General features: G+C 63.8%; 2 protein-coding genes across 6 annotated transcripts in view; one reads left to right on the forward strand and one right to left on the reverse strand.

The window, feature by feature from the left end:
• The first annotated feature begins 2,511 nt into the window (after window positions 1-2,511).
• CCDC74B (coiled-coil domain containing 74B) lies at window positions 2,512-10,821 on the forward strand. The gene is made up of 11 exons (XM_070768941.1): window positions 2,512-2,520; window positions 2,949-3,126; window positions 3,399-3,449; window positions 6,310-6,735; window positions 7,206-7,250; window positions 8,016-8,075; window positions 8,879-9,041; window positions 9,731-9,920; window positions 10,145-10,224; window positions 10,300-10,371; window positions 10,464-10,821. The coding sequence occupies exons 1-11, from the start codon at window positions 2,512-2,514 to the stop codon at window positions 10,600-10,602; spliced, it is 1,413 nt and encodes a 470-aa protein (XP_070625042.1). The 3' UTR covers window positions 10,603-10,821.
• A 487-nt stretch (window positions 10,822-11,308) lies between these two features.
• MED15 (mediator complex subunit 15) overlaps window positions 11,309-16,212 on the reverse strand; it is a 45,791-nt gene continuing 40,887 nt past the window's right edge. For 3 of the 5 annotated variants that reach the window (XM_070769998.1, XM_070769996.1, XM_070769995.1), the window contains 8 exons: window positions 14,970-15,106; window positions 14,763-14,890; window positions 14,554-14,688; window positions 14,409-14,472; window positions 13,628-13,694; window positions 13,127-13,287; window positions 12,469-13,042; window positions 11,309-12,062 (listed from right to left, as the gene is read on the reverse strand). In XM_070769998.1, coding sequence (XP_070626099.1) covers window positions 12,024-12,062; window positions 12,469-13,042; window positions 13,127-13,287; window positions 13,628-13,694; window positions 14,409-14,472; window positions 14,554-14,688; window positions 14,763-14,890; window positions 14,970-15,106 — 1,305 coding nt within the window. In that variant the 3' untranslated portion in view covers window positions 11,309-12,023. The remainder of the gene's footprint in view (window positions 12,063-12,468; window positions 13,043-13,126; window positions 13,288-13,627; window positions 13,695-14,408; window positions 14,473-14,553; window positions 14,689-14,762; window positions 14,891-14,969; window positions 15,107-16,212) is intronic. The other 2 variants (XM_070769999.1, XM_070769997.1) reach the window with 1 other exon arrangement.

The following is a 16,212-nucleotide window of genomic DNA, read 5'->3' on the forward strand; positions in this document are numbered from 1 at the left end:
GTTCGAGTCTCCACAGGTCCCGGTGGACAGCAGCTGTGTGACCAGCCTCTGAGACGACGTCTGGGGTCCCACGTCCACCGCACCAGTTCCTGACGACACTCCGGCGAGGCTTCCTCTGATGGGTGTGGGCCCACCTGCCAGGGTGGGGACCCCCATCTCTCCGGGGCTGTGCTTACCCCCACACCCCCTTTGCCCACACACCATTAACTGTGGAACAGCCACCCACTGTGGTACCCGCAGCTGGGCCAGAACCTGGGGGGTCTTCATGGAGCAGGATTCAGAAGTCAAAGCAGACACTGAGGCTGAAGGGCCGGATGCCACTGATGCTCAGGCCTGGAGGGTGGGGTGCAGAGGGCAGCCAGGGCCCACAGTGCTTGGCAGCTTCGCCCGGGGCCTGGCGGATGGGGTGTTGGAGACCCCGCCGTCACATGAACCCTGAGGTGGTGTGGGGGCTCTGGCTACAGAGTGGAAACAGGACAGGAAGGAGTGGAGCCCAGGAGACTGAGGTCCCGGGGGAGAAGCCGCCGTCCAGGCCGGGGAGGCGTGGGGAGGTGAGCAGGGGCCCCGGTTCTGAAGAGGCCGAGGTGGAAGCCGAGTGCCGGGGGGGTTTACAGTTGAGCCCCGACGCCACCCGGCCCTGCTCCTGCTCAGCCACGGCCTCCCCATCAGGGGGGAGCGGCCGCAGGGCGCCTGGAGGCACAGCTTCCTGACAGGTGTCCTGAGACGTCTTCCAAGGCAGCCCGCCTGGGCAGGCTACAGCCCCAGACCCGGGGGCACTGGCCCTAAGAGGGGGAGCCCCACCCCTCCACTTCCCCTTCAAAGGCCACTCACTTAGGCTTCCCTGGCGGTGCAGTGCTGAAGAACCCGCCTGCCGCTTCGGGAGTCACGGGTTCCATCCCTCATCTGGGAAGATCCCACGCGCCTCAGAGCAGCTAAACCCGTGCACCAGGACTGCTAGGCCTGAGCTCCCTGGAGCCTGAGCTCCGCAGCACGAGAAGCCTGCTCCCAACTACCAGAGAAGAGCCCGTGACGCAGTGAAGACCAGCACAAAGAAATCCCTGAAGAGAACGCTAACTCTGTGGCCACGCTGCAGTGGGCCTGAGGCTCCGCCTCCCTTGCATGGCACCCTGTAAAAGCCTTACTCGCTGCCAACACCTGCCCAGGTGGCTTCCTGCCCGTGGGCACCGCACCTGGTGTTTGGGCTTAGCCTGTGGATCAGCTCAGCTCTGACGGCGCGGCCGCCACCAAACTCCCAGATCAACAACCTGAGTACATGTCCTACCTCCTGGCTCTGAGCTGCTCTGAGGACACACAGGTTCATGTAGAAACGAGTGGAGTGAGCCGGTGGGGGAGGCCACTCACAGGCGCCGCGGATCTAGCTGATGGGCCCCGGGTTTCGGAGCCGCAGCTGAGCTGCAGGAGGGGGCGGGGGACGGGCACAGCGAGGGGAGAGCCCTGAGGGGCTGCTGGCCTGGCTCCCGGGGGGGCAGGCTGGAGGTGGGGGTTCTGCACATTTCCTCAGCCCCACCCAGAGCCTCAGGTGCTTTACGCCAGCTGCCCACCCCAAGCCCCAACGCCCTGACTTCGACCTTGCGCCACCACCCAAGTGCTGCCCAAGTTGGCCACACCAGCCGCCTCTCAGTCCCCGGCCTCCCAGCCCCACAGCCAACGCTGGCCTCACTGTCCTTCCTGAACTGTTTCCCACAAGCCTTCCTGTCTGTTCCAAGCTTCCGTGTCCTACAGAATGTCCCCGGGAAGCTCAGTCCATGTGTCTGAAACCTCCGAGACAGCCACACTCAGGGCAGCCTGACCAGCGAGAGCCCCCTGCCCGGCTGGCACCACCGCCACCCTCCTATCCGGGAGCCCGGGGGCGCTGCTGGGCCCGTGGGCGGGTCTCTGAGGGTCTGCACCCCCTCCCTCCCGCCTGCGGAGCCCCATGCCCCTGGCCCCAGTCCGTCCTCCCCGCCTCTGCCTCCCGGGCTGGACTGAGGCCCCCTCTGGACTAACCACTGTCCGCAGATAAAAGCAAAGACATACTGCTCGTCACTCGTGTGGCGCTGGGCACTGGGAGATGCTGAGTAAATAAATAAGTACTCGTGACTGACCATCCGTCCAACGAGGAGTTTGCTCTCTGTGGATGAGTATTGTGCTCTTTTCTCTCCAGTGCTGAGCAAGTACACAGGAGCTGCCCAGTAAATAGACTTGTTTGACAAATAACTTACTATACCTATTATACACATATCCAGGAATGAAAACACAGACTGTCGGATACATTAGTTTGTCCATGACCAGAGGACTAGGACGGGGTCCTTCAATCTAACGCTGAACGATTGAAGGGACCTGACCAAGGCTCAGATCACAGACCGACTCGGGAGAGCTCAGCTGAAGGGACCTCCCTGGTGGCCCAGTGGTTTTAAGAATCCGCCTTGCAATGCTGGGGACGTGGGTTCGACCCCTGGTCGGGGAACTCAGAGTGCACAAACCAAACACTGCAGTCAGCGGGGTTCCCGCATGACGCAAGTACAACTTGACACAGCCTGATTACTTGTTTTTAAAGAAAAAGCCAAAACTAGGACCGTTAGGAGAAAACACAGGAGTGAATACTGAAAAGCGAACTCACTGGTCTTTCAGATATGACGACAACAAAAGGGCCAGTGACGATAAAATACTTCAGACCTGGGAATCTTCACGACGTGTCTCCCCGTTAGACTGCTTACAATAATGACGGCGGCTTTTGTTGCCTCCCATGCACGGCACGCTCCCTGTTCGGGGAACGGGAACTGCAGTGGCACGGGCCCTGCCGGAGGGCACAGCGAGATGGCACACAGAACCTCTAGGCGCGCATGTGACTGTGGGGGAGTCGGCAGTGAGAAAGCGGCCTCCACGTCACTGCCCTTAGGGAAGACAGTGACCTTTTCCCATTTGACGTATTCCCCACTAATTGCCAGGATGATGAACAGAAGCCAAGTCTGTCTTCCTGGCCGGCCCTGAGTGAGCACGTTCTCTCCCTCTTAACCGAAGCTCGTCTCACGGGGCTGCAGCGGGCACAGCCGCCTCCTGCACCGCACAGCCCTGGCCCGCACGGTCGCCGGCACAGCCAGCTTGTCCTTGACTTTGCCCAGGAGGGTTAGGATGGCCCAGGAGAGCAGACATAGGAAGAGCCCAGAGACCGTTGTGTAGCAAAAAAAAAAAAACCCAAGGGGATGCACGGTGGTCCAGAGCCAAGACTCTGAGCTTCCAGTGACACAACTGAAGACCCGACGGGCCACAGCTGAGACCAGCGCAGCCAGACGGAGTTTACAGAACAAAAAAGACGGACTGACGGCTCCCTGGAACCAAGACCCGCGCTGGAAACAAAAACCAAGGTGCAAAGGCTGTCTGCCATGACCCCGTTACAGAAAAACAGCTCAAAGTCACGCGGACCATGAGCCAGACCCACAGGCGGCAGTGTAAGTGCGCGAGCACAGAGGCGGCCTGGGCGGCGGCCATGCCTCGCTCAGGACGGGCGGGTGGACGCGGGGGCGTCTGTCTTGTTCGAATCGTTTCTACCCAGGAGGATGTACTCCCGCCTGGCTGATGGGCAGCTGCCTGCAAGCCTGACCCAGTGCCCTTGGCCCAGCGTACCCACTCCTCCCCGTAAAGAACCCAACAGGAGCCCCGCTGCTGCTGCTGCTAAGTTGCATCAGTCGTGTCCGACTCTGTGCGACCCCATAGACGGCAGCCCACCAGGCTCCCCCGTCCCTGGGATTCTCCAGGCAAGAGCACTGGAGTGGGGTGCCATTGCCTTCTCCAACAGGAGCACTGGGCGCCCCTTAAGATTGGAGGCTTCTCCTCCCCCCGCCTTTTTTTTAACTCTCTCCCTTGTTCACACTGAGCCAGATCAGCAATTCATCAATTACACCTTAGACTGTCCTGCCCGCCCCCACCTGGCACTGGCTCTTGCGCAGGTCTCTGCTACAGTGAAGCTGTGGTTCTCTGTACCCGTCTGTCTCCAAAACGGCAGCGGTTTGCCCACCTCAGTGCTCTGATGGATCTAAGAACAGTTGGTGATTCTGTTTGTTCAGCTCTTTTTGTGTCGGTGAGAAGGACGACAACCAAGTCCCTTGCATGCGGGCCAGAAAACCAAAATATATATACATATATACATACACACGTACATGCACACACAAATATACGTGTGTGTGTACATATATATATATTTCCCTCCAATTGTTTTAAAATCCTCCATGGTTTCAATCACCATAACCATCTTTTGCTGCAGATTTTAAACGTATTATACAGTACTTTTCTGTTGGGCGTCCCTGGTGGCTCACTCAGTAAAGAATCTGCCTGCAATACAGGAGACCCAGGTTTGATCTCTGGGTTGGGAAGATCTCCTGCAGAAAGAAACGGCAACCCGCTCCAGTATTCTTGCCTGGAAAATCCCATGGACAGAGGAGCCTGGTGGGCTACAGCCTATGGGCCCCAAAGAGTCGGACACGACTGACCAAGTAAGCCAGCACCACCACCACGCTGCCGTAAATTCTGTTGTCTAGGATTCCTTGTGATCTGCTTCTGTCGACTGAATCTGAATTCTCCCCCTTGACCCCACCACGTCTGGGCTTTACTAGTGTAATTCTGACATCACAGGTCATGTGGCAGTGGGACTCTGGGTTCTGCTCTCGTCCTCTGAGGGGTTCTGACTTTTGTTCTCTGGGCAGTTGAGTTACTGGAAGACTACACGGACTTGTGGAGGCTGGGCTTACATTGTACAGGGGCAGATGAAGTTTGACTTTGTCCTTACTCTTCATGCGAATCTCTTATTTCTGAAGTACTGCCTTTATTCCCAAGCTGGGACTCTTTTGGAGTTTAAAGGAAAAACTTCTCTGTCTTCTCTGAAAGCATCTCTGTTTCCAAACGTGGTCTCCCCTGGAGTTGGCCATTTTGGCCTCCGGCTCTGTCCTGCCCTGGGACCTTCTGCACTTCAGGCCAGCCACGCACTTGAAGAGAGTTCGTAGCTCCAAACTCTCCAGCACCCCTCAGTTTTCACCCATCACCCTCTCCAGCCAATAAGCTGGCGGCCTTCTGCTCTGGCCTCGCTGATCAGGAGCCCTCAGGAGAAAACAGCTCTTCAAGCACTGCCTCCTTGCAGATTCCGTTTCCTTTTGTTCTTCCCTGGAGCCTGCGGACAGCTGTTCCGTGTGTTTTGCTCACACTTCATAAAGCACAGGGATCTGCGATGACCGGACATGGAGATTCTACCTTCGATTTTTGGGACAAAACCGTGTCATCTGAAGTATCACTCTGTAACGTGTCAGCTATTTAAAACATGAACTATTACAACACAACCAGTGAACAAAACGAATTAAGACCTGGAAAGGAGGATGAGTCTCCATGGTTTGTCAGAGGAATGTTGCTGTTCAGTCGTTCAGTTGTGTCCGACTCATTGCGACTGCATGGACTGCAGCACACCAGGCCTCCCTGTCTATCACCAACTCCCAGAGCTCGCTCAAACTCATGTCTAACGAGTCGGTGATGCCCTCCAACCATTTCATCCTCTGTTGCCCCCTTCTCCTCCTGCCTTCAATCTTTCCCAGCATCAGGGTCTTTTCCAATGAGTTGGCTCTTTGAATCAGGTGGCCAGAGTGTTGCAGCTTCAGCTTCAGTACTTCCAGTAAAGATTCAAGGTTGATTTCCTTTAGGATTGACTGGTTGGATCTCCTTGCAGTCCAAGGGACTCTCAAGAATCTTTTTCAGCACAACTGTTCAAAAGCATCTTTACATTGGTGCTCAGATTTCTTCATGGTCCAACTCTCATATCCATACATGACTAGGGAAAAACCATAGCTTTGACCCTATGCACCTCTGTCAGCAAAATAACGTCTCTGCTGTTTAGTATGCTGTCTGGGTTTGTCATAGCTTTGATTGCAGGAGCAGCAGTCCTTTAATTTCATGCACCTCTGTCAGCAAAATAACGTCTCTGCTGTTTAGTATGCTGACTGGGTTTGTCATAGCTTTGATTGCAGGAGCAGCAGTCCTTTAATTTCATGGCTGGAGTCACAGTCCGCAGTGATTTTGGAGCCCCAGAAAACAAAGTCTGCCACTGTTTCCACTTTTTCCTCATCTATTTGCCATGGAAGTGACGGGACTGGATGCCATGATCTTAGCCTTTTGAATTTTAAGCCAACTTTTTCATTCTCCACTTTCTCCTTCAAGAGGCTCTTTAGTTCCTCTTCAACTTTCTGAAATGAGGGACGGCCTGTGACCAAGCGAGCTACCCCACTGGGGCGGGGCCAGGACACCCGCACGGAGGTCAAGCGTCTCACCCAGGCCCCGCCCCCAGCCAGCCACGCCGAAGCCCCGCCCCCAGGCGCCCCGCCCCCAAGCAAGGCCCGCCCCGCCGCGCGTGCGCCCCCAGCGGGCCCTCCCGTTTCCATGGCAACGCCACGCCAGCCCGCGGCAGCCGGGCCACCGAGTGGGCGTGCAGCGGCAGCGGCTACATGAGCGCGACGGGGGTGGCGGCCAGGCAGCGGCCCCGCAGCTCGGGGATCCTGAGCTCCCGGGGCACGTCGCGCCTGCGCCAGCGCCTGCCGGCGGTCCCCCAGCCCGGGCAGCACGGCGCGTCGCTCGGGCTCAACGAGGCTCAGAAGCGGGTGCTGGACTTGGAGAAGAGCGTGCAGTTCCTGCAGCAGCAGCACTCGGAGACGCTGGTCAAGCTCCACGAGGAGATCGAGCACCTGAAGCGGGAGAACAAGGGTGAGGCGGGCGGCGGGCCCACCTCAGGAGGCGGCCTCGCGGGACTCCCCCGCCAGGCCCCAAGCCCGCTGCACCACCCCCAACGGAAACCCGGCCGCCTCCTTTGAAAAACTTTTGTCGAAGTAAAACATCGCCCCCACTACCCCCACCCCACCCCGCCCCGAGTCCGCACAGGCAGGTCGATGGATTTTCCCAAGCCAAGCACCCAGAGGGATCCCTGCCACCTGGGTCCTCCTGACTCACTCTGTCCCCCCTGGAGTCTGGGCCCACCCAGCAGAGGGTGCCCCGCAGACATCACGGATACAGGGAGGGGCTCAGGGAGCAGCCAGGGGCACCCCGAGTCTACCCGAGGGTGCCATGGCCGGGTCCACGGGGCAGGGCTCCTCAGGGGCTCAGCAGGGAGGCCTGGGCCAGGGGCAGCCAAGCTGTCTCTCAGAGTGGCCCTGAGCAGAGCCTGTGCTTGCTTTCAGATCTCCACTACAAGCTCATCATGAACCAGAAATCACATAAGAAAGGTAAGGCTGAGGCCCACAGGTACCTCGTGCAAAGCACCTGCCCTCAAGAGCAGCCCCCAGATTAGCCCAGGGAGACGGGGCCCAGACACACGGACGGCTCCCAGCTACGGGCTGGGTGACTGTGCCCCAGAACACAGCAGGGGCCGTGGACAGAAGAGTGAGAGGCAGTCTCCACCCTCGCGCCCCCACGGACCCCAGCCTCACTCTCCCAGAGGCTTGTCTACTTGCGCTGCCGCCCCAGACGTTCGTCCCCTGAAACACGGGCCGGCCCAGCACAGCCCCAGCTCTGGTCCCTGAGGCCTCGGGCCACCCCACCGTCTCCACGGCAACCACCCACGGCCTCATCTGCAGCCCACTCACCTTGCCTGTCCCCCAGCCTCACCCAGGGCTCCCCTCCCCTCCTATTGCTGAGGCCAGGTCTACATCAGGAGGTGGTCTGAGTGGTGAGCGGCGCCAGCCTCGAAGGCCCCCAGGGTGCTCTTCCTGGGAGGCACGCAGAGGGTGGGGTGGCAGGGACCCTTCTCTGGCAGGGCCCCATAGCCGCCAAGTGTTGATGTGGGCATGCAGTGCTGGAGACCCCGAGGGGACCTGGGGAGAGGCCGTGCTCCCACTCAGGGCCCCGCTTCCACCCGCAGCCCCCTTCCATGGCTCCCTCCGGGACTGGCAGGGTCTGGGGTGGCATCGCTCAAATGTGGAGAGGGCATAGGAACGGGCGGGACGGGAGCGTGGCCCTGCCACCGTGGGCTGACCCCGCGTGCCCCACAGGCAGCACGTCGAGCTCCAGCCTTCAGTCCAACAAGTCCGTCTCGAACACGACAGTGTCGGGTGAGTGCGCCAGCGCCTCTGTGCTCGGGGTCGGGGTAGAGCAGGGCGCCTCAGGCGCCGTGGGCATGATGCGGGCGTGGGGTGCTGAGCAGCACACCGAGCGCCCACGGTGGTCCTCAGCGGGGCACCTCAGCCAGGCCCCGTGGACTCGGGGGTTAAGGAGACGCTGAAGGGACCCAGGAGGGTCCCCAGGGTCCTGTGAGCTGAAACCGTAGGAGGGAGCTGAGGCCAGGGGACAGGTCAGAAGGCTGGCTGGCGGAAAGATCGTTGGTGTGGGATGCGAGGCAGTAGAACGTGTGACCCAGGAGCCCGGGGGTCCTCCACCTGCTCCCCTCAGCCCTTGGAGCAGGCAGGACGCAGTGGGGGGCTGGACGCAGAGCCGAGTGAGGGCCTTGAGAGCCGCCCTGCCTGATAGTGCCTCTGACGCTCCAGGCTTTGTACGGGCTGGGCCCAGATCTCGCCTTCACTTTCATTTTGCCCAAAATGGGTTCAGAGTCAGGGAACGGCTGCTGGCCAACCCCTCCCCCCCCCCAGCCCTGAGCTCTGCTGAGGCCCACAGGACCACTCTGCAGGGCGTGTAGGGCTCTGTCCCTGCTTCAGCTGCTGGGGCAGCTGACCTTCAGCACTGCGGCCCCTTCAGGACATTCAGGCCCCCACGGGCTTCGCCTTGCCTCTGTGTCTCCCAGCACGCCGCCCAGGAGGCCGTTCCCCTGTCCCCTTTACCGAGGGACGGGCGGGGCCCCGTGGGCACACGTGGCCCACTGACGCCCAGTGACAAGGCCCCATCTGGGTCTGACCTGCAGCCGGCTCTCAGGGCAAGGCAAGGCCCCAGCCCGGGTCCTCTAAGAAGCAAGACTGGAAAGCTGAAGTCCCCCAGAAGCCGGACCTGGAGGAGGAGACCTCAGTCGCCACCCTGCTTCATGGTGGCAGGGTGGACAAGGCCCTCGGGGTGCAGGGGCTTGTCAAGTAAGGCTCCCTGTGCCTGCGGGACGGGTGCACTTGGCAGGTTCACAGCCTGGAACCCGGCCACGGCGTCATCCTTTCAAACAGTCTCCAGTGGGAAGCAAGCTCCTGAAGGCTGGGCTCGCCCACGCGGTGGGCACTGCCTTTTCCCCTCCCCGGGATCCAGTGGGCCCCCCGAACTGACCTGAATCTGCAGGAGGGGCTGGCAGCAGCCCCTACAGCATGCTTTAAAACACAGAAGCAAAGTGTCCAGGCCTCCAGATTAGCTTGCTTTTCACCCAGAGAACCCTGAGTCTGGTTGGGTCTCCCCCAGGAACCGTGCTGCGCTCTGGAGGGCACGGGGTCGGCACACCAGGGCAGGGCCACCCTGGGGCTCGCCTGCTGTCCACTGAGCCAGTGGGCCCGCCCCTGCTTCTCTGCAGCCTGTGGGCACCCCATGCTGGACCCCAGGCTTGCGGTCAGCACTGAGGGCAGCCAGGCAGCTCAGAGCACACCCGCCTCTCAGTGTGTGCTGCAAGGGGAGGAAGGGGTGGGCTGGGACCCCCACCTGCTGCGGGGCACAGAAGGGAGGGAGCCAGGCTGCGGAGACGCCCCCTTCCCATGCTGGAGCAAGTGCCACCCTGAGAGCTGGTGAGACCGCCCACGGCAGACTGCCCCCACCCCCACCCTGGCAGCTCTCATGACTGTTTCAGGGACGAAGAAGCAGACAGCGCTAACGCAGTGCCCCCTTGGGCGGTGGGCAGCCAGCACAAGGGCAGGCAGGTGCCAGAGGCGCCTCCTTCGGTGGGCCTGCCCCTGCACCTGCGCAAGCCCGCCACGCTGCAGCAGTGTGAGGTCGTCATCCGGCAGCTGTGGAATGCCAACCTCCTGCAGGCACAGGAGGTGGGGGGGGAGGGGGGGAGGGGAGGGAGAAGGGGAGGGGGGGAGGGGGGAGGGGAGGGAGAAGGGGAGGGGAGGGGAGGGGAGAAGGTGGGGAGAAGGGGAGGGGAGGGGAGGGAGAAGGGGAGGGGAGGGAGAAGGGGAGGGGAGGGGAGGGAGAAGGGGAGGGGAGGGGTGCCCCAGGGCCCCACCGGCCCACCCAGTGCGCCTCTCCTGCCTGCCTTCAGCTGCAGCACCTTAAGTCACTCCTGGAAGGGAGCCAGAGGCCCAGGGCCGGCCCCGAGGAGGCTGGGCCCAGCTCTCCCAGGTAGGTGTGCCAGGAGGCTGCAGGGGCGCGGTTGGGCCCGCTTATCTGGGGCTCACGGCCAACTCCCTTCTCCAGAGACCAGGAGGCCCTGCACTTGGGGGCCACGCAGCTCCCCAAGGTCACCTCCAAGGGCATCTCTAAGAAATGGTGAGTCCTGCCGGGATGGGAGGTGGGCCGCCTCTGCGCCCGGGGACTGCGGGGCAGGCAAGGTGCCTGCGGTGACCCCCGCTGTCCCCCAGCCTGATCCTGAGCCGGGCGCCCGTGGCGGAGCATGCCATCCTGCCGGCACTGAAGCAGAGCCTCAAGACCAGCTTTGCGGAGCGGCAGCGGCGGCTGCAGGCCGTGCAGGGCCGGCGGCTGCACCGCTCGGTGCTCTGAGTGCCGTGCTGGCCACCACCCTGCGGGACTGCGCCCCACGGACCCCCGGCACTCACACGCCAAGCCAGCCAGGCCCACGGTGCATACCGCACGAGGTCTCGGGGCTGGAACTGTTTATTTTCTTCCTCAGTATCTCGCTATTCTGCGTTCTCATGCACATGTTACGAGATAAGCGTGAGCCTACCTGTTGAAGCCTGGAAATAAAGCTTGTTTCTCCCAGTCGCGAGCCTCATCCCTCACCCGGCTCTGCGCCTGGCGGTGGGCGGGGCCTGCCAGGAGTCAGCGCTGCCCTGGAAGAAGACAAGCTCAGACACCGCCCACACGCTCCTCCCAGGGCGCAGGGGGCTGCCTTCCAGGCACCCGAGCGAGACCCCGTCCTGTGTGCACAGGCACAGACAGCTGGTGAGCGGCCCTGCCCGGCCCACCTTCCTCCACCAAGGGCTGGGGCCATGGCTGCGGGGCAAGGTCCCCCCCAGGATGCTGGCCTGCCCGGCAATGGCCGCAGGACACCCTTGTCTGCCAGACTGACAGCTTCGGCTCGGACCCCTGCCTGGCAGGACAGTCCTCCCAGCCCCACGGAGTCTGGGCGTCCCCCCTCCACAGTGGGGGACCTCGCTCCGCCCCGACAGCGCCCCTCACTGGACAGAGGGCCCCGGGCTCACGGGGGGTGGGGGGGGTGGGGAGACACAGTGACAAATTCATGACAAACACAGGAATGATAAATTTATTATAAGAACCACAGAAGACACGGTAATGCACATACAAAAAGAGGGAACCTCTCATCAGCGAGGGCCAGCTGCCCAACGCCCTGGCAGGGGCCCTCAGTCTCTCAGAACGCTGGGTCCAAGAACAGCATCCTGACCCAAGCGGGCTCCAGGCCTGGCGGGAGGGGGTGGCGAGGTGTGAGGCCCCGGTGGTGGCAGGGCCCTGCAGCCAGCGCCCGACCCCGGGGCTCCCCGTGGCCACCCTGAACCCGAATTGCGGTCAGGGAGCTCTGCGTGCATCTTCAGGGTCTCCTATGTCCTGCACGCCCCCTGGGAAACAGCAGAAGGCTTTCCGGCACACACACAAGGCTCACACCAAGTAGACATGGGCCCTGCAGGGGACAGCAGCCCACGAGCGCAGGGCCGGGGTGTGGCCGGGGCCTCTCCACACATGGAAGCCTGTAGCTGGTCCCGAGGCGGAGGGAAAGCAGAAGAGCTAACCGAGGTCCAGGCTCTCTAAGGAAGCCAGCATTGTGAACGTCTGACATGGGGCCGAGGAGGCTGCCAGCTGCCCCGTGGCCCCTGGAGGGCGGAAGCCGGACATGCAGCGGCGGTGCGGCTACGCGGCTGAGAGGCAGGCCTGGTGGACACTCTGGGCCCAGGTGTTGAGCAGGGCCGTGACCGAGTGCTTGTCAGGGAGCTGCAGCAGCCGCGAGGTCATGCACTGGTGCACGGACTGCAGGAAGGGGTTGGCGTCTGCAGAGAAGGGCGGCCGTGAGCCTCTGCCAGGACCCCCGCTGCCCTCCCCAGCCCGGGGCCTGGGTGCCAGCTCCCATACGCCAGCGGACAGCTGGACCGGGGACTGCCCTCAGGGCCTGGTCCTCTACAGGCCAGCCCTGAGCCCGGGGAGGAACGTCTCCACCAATGGGGTGTTCCCGGGGCCTGTCCTGCAGATGGGTCCTCAGGAGCCTCACAGAGACCCACGGGGCTGCTGGGACAGCCTCAGCCCTGAGCCGGCTGTTCAGCACTGCAGGGGTGTGGTGGGCAGGGAGCCTCCCCTCCCCGTGGGCCTGCGCGGCCACCTGCTCCGTCCACCGAGGAAGAGGGCAGGAGGGCAGGGGCTCGTGGAGGAACGCCGGGTGCCTGCCCCCCAGTCACCCACCGTACTGCCACTGCCGATTGATCCACAGCGGGCTCTGGGCGGGGTAGTCGGCAGGCACGCTGAGCTCCAGCGGTGGCACGCTGGGGAGATCCTTGTCATCTGCAACACACGGGGGCACCTGTGACCCGGCAGCGCCCACCAGGCCTGGAGGCCCTGCAGAGGCCAGTGCGGAGCCCAGGCACTGACTCCCGCGCTTCCCGTCTCCTCAGAGACCCGGAGCTGCAGCTGGACGGGAGGGAAGGGGCTTCCGTGCCCGGGGTGGGGGCAGGGATGAGAGCAGGCAGGCTCAGGGCCCGCCCCCAGGCAAGTGCGCCTGCTCTCACGCGTGGGCCCAGAAGACAGCGGGCAGATTCCAGGAGGGCGGGGCTGGGCGAGCAGGCGTCCCGCCAGCCCGGCCCCGCGCTCACCCAGCTTGCATATCAGGTGGACGGCGCCGTTGCTGCTGCAGTGCGAAGGATCTAAGTTCACCAGGAACTTGGGGTCCAGCCGCGCCACCTCCCCCTGGAGCACGTTGGGGATGGTCTGCCGCTCATCCTCTTCAAACTTCCGCTTTCGGGTGGACACCACCGGGGCCCTGGAGGAGGCAGCCATGCTGAGCCCCTGGCTGGGCCACGGCCTGGCCTGGCCTGGCCGCCCACCAAGCCCCGCGGGTACGCACGTGATGGGCGGGCCGTGGATGGCCGTCATGGCCGGCACGAACGTGCGGTACAGGGAGTGGTTGAAGACGGGTGAGCGGATGTTGGCCAGAACAGCATCCAGAAGCGGCTGGCACAGGTACTGCTGCTTGGTGGGGGGCACTGGGGGCGGCGGGGGCGTGGGCTGCAGCAGGACGGTGGGGTCAGCAGCCCACTCGTGGACCCCGGCCCTCGTCCTCGCCCAGCCGACCTTCCTGGCTTCCGCACAAGCTCCACACCACAGACGGGGCGGGCGGGCCCGGACGCTCCACGGCAGCCCGGCCAGGCCCGTGGGCCACGAGAGCCGTGCACTGCGAGCCGCAGCCAGAGCTTCCCATCACGTCCTCACCTCAGCCCACTGCACCGGGTACGGCCCCCGCCCCCTCAGGCTGCAGGCTCCAGCTCATGGTTAGACCGTGGTGAGCCCTGACCACCAGGGATGCCCACGACCCTACGAACAGCGCCAGGCACGGCAGCCCACTCACCACCGCCATGTCGTTCTTAAGCTTCTCCAGGGCGATCTCACATTTCTGCAGCGTCTTCAGCGGGCACCTGAGGGAGGACGACGGGGCTGGCCCTCTGTGCGGGGGACGGGGAGCCGAGAGCTCCCAGGTCTCTGCCCAGCCACGGACAGTCTGGCCTTCTCTGGACGGAGCGGGCTGGGGCCTGGGCCACCGGCACCACTCCCAGGAGCCCGCCAGCCCACGCGCTGTTCCCAGGCCCGAAGTCTGAGGCAGGGCAGCCCCACGCCCAGGACAAGGCACACCGTGATGGGCCAAGGGAGGATGCAGGCCAGGCCCCTGGCCCCACCCGACTACTTTGAGAGGCCAGAGGGCCGTCCACCTCCCACAGGGCCCCTCAGTGCCCAGCGTTCTGCCCACGTGAGCAGAACAGGGAGGATGTTCCAGAAGGGGGCCTCGCCTGAGCCAAAGGCTCCAGGAGAGGACAGGGTCCCAGGCCAGGCCACCTGCAGGGGGTGCTGGCCGAGCTCTGGCCTCAGCAGCTCCGTGGCCCGTGGGAGAAGCAAGGGATGTGAGGGCGTGGCCCTGCCTTCGAGCCCCTCTCAGATGGTCCGGTCCCTCCCACAGCCAGCGCCTGTGAGGTCAGCGCCCTTTCTGCACACGTGGGCACTAGCAGCGTCTCCAGCCCAAGGCCACCCGCACGTTGGGGGCCAGGCCAGCAAGAGGGCCGTGAGGGCCACGGGGCAGGACCCTCTTTGAGTGGTGGGAGCAGCCCTGTCCCCACAGGCTGGGCGCCAAGGCTCACCGTTTGGAGGGGTCCGTCAGGATGTCCAGCAGGCTCTTCATCTTACTCAGGTCCTTTTTCCTGTCTGGGGAAGAAGCGGATCCTCAGACGGGCCGGGGTCCCTGCCCTGCCCCACCCTGCCTAGCCCGCTGGCCCACAGGCCCACCTTCGTTCTTGTCGATCTTGTTGATCATGCGGCGCAGCGGCTCGATGTACTTGGACAGCTGCTTCAGCTTGTCCAGGTACTGCTGCTCCTCGGCCTGGCTGGAGCCCGCGGGGCTCATGACGGAGCTGGGGTTCACTACAGGACACGGCCTGGTGAGCGTGGCCCGGCCCGTGGAGGGCGTGGCTGGGCCCGACCCGAGCCCCACTTACCGGGGGTGTTCAGTGGTCCTGGGGAGGGGACGCTGAAGTTCTGCGGGGTGCGCGCCGTCACTGGGCTCTGGGAAGGCTGTGGAGAGGGGCTGGGCAGGAAGCTGCTGGGGGACGGGGCGGGGCCGGAGCTGGCAGAGAGGAGACAGGTGAGCCGGGCAGGGGGCGGGGCGGGGCCAGGGCGGACTGGAGGGGTGGGGCCGGGCCTACCTGACGTTGGAGTTGGGCTGCGAGCTGGGCGGGCCAGGCTGCGGGGATGGCTGCGGGGGAGGCGGCATCGACTGCGGGGTGTGCACCTGCTGGCCCGGCGACGGCGACGACAGCACGGTGAGGCTGCTCTGGCTGACCTGCGGGGAGGGCGCGCCTGCTGAGCCGCCCTGCGCACCCCCGCGGCCCCTCTGCCACCGCCTCTCAAACACCCACGCAGTGCGCCCCGCCACACACGTGGCCCGCGCGCTGGCAGCAGGGCTGGCCCTGGACTGGCAGAGCCTGAGGCTTGAGTGGGGACACGGTGTGCCAGGCCCCCGCCTTGTGCGTGCGGGAGCCTGTGGGCAGGGGAGGCCAGCGAGGGCCACGGACAGTGATGGGTGGGCTGACCTCCCAAAGCCTCCGTGACCCCTTGGGCCGCAAGGACAAGCCGGGCAGCAGGGCAGTGCGGAGGCTGTGCCATGCCGTCGCCCCGTGTCTCCCTTGCCAGCGCCCAGGCCAGAGCTGCAGTCTGGCAGCCGAGCAACCCCTGCCACAAGCAGAGAGCGCAGAGCGCTCAGGGTCACCCTCTCCCTGCAGCCCTCGTCGCGCGGAGGCGGCGGGTTCCCGCCCCACTCTCCCACTAGGACGCCACCACGTCTGTCTGTGAACACCAAGGGAGGCGGTCACACGCCCAGGACTAGGAACGCGAGCATGTGCAGACCGCTTTCTGCCCAGACACGTGCTAGTCCCGGCCGGGCAGACAGCGGCCCACCAGGCCCTGGAATGGGCCCCCAGAGCGGCCTCGAGCAGAGCCTGCAGAGTGCACAGAGCCTGGCCCCTCACCACACGGGACGCTTCCGCAGGCCCTGCTGGCTTCGCTCAGGGCGTCCGCAACACTGCGGCCACCTCCTGTGTGCCGAGCGTCTCCCTGGAGGCAGCTCCCAGCCGCCCTCCAGCCCACCCGCCGCACTCTGCAGGCCTGGCCTGCACTCTTCACCTGGCGCCGCGAATGCCGGCTGAGGGCCACTCTGCCTGGTGGCTGTTGAGTCAGGGAAGACGGAGGAGCACTCACAGGAGCCCAGACCCCACCAGACTGCCCGAGGCCACCCTCCCCGCCCGCTCCCCCAGCACGGCCTGGCCCAGGCCCCTCCACCTCTGCCCACCTTTCCCTGGACGACTGCAGCCTCCCACTGCCCCCCGCGTCCCAGCACAAGCTGACAGCCCCCTCCTCGTCAACTGCACCTCTGGAGGCATCAAGGCTGGC

The sequence above is a fragment of the Bos indicus genome, chromosome 17 (genome assembly GCF_029378745.1).
Source record: "Bos indicus isolate NIAB-ARS_2022 breed Sahiwal x Tharparkar chromosome 17, NIAB-ARS_B.indTharparkar_mat_pri_1.0, whole genome shotgun sequence".
NCBI classification, from domain to species: Eukaryota; Metazoa; Chordata; class Mammalia; order Artiodactyla; family Bovidae; genus Bos; species Bos indicus.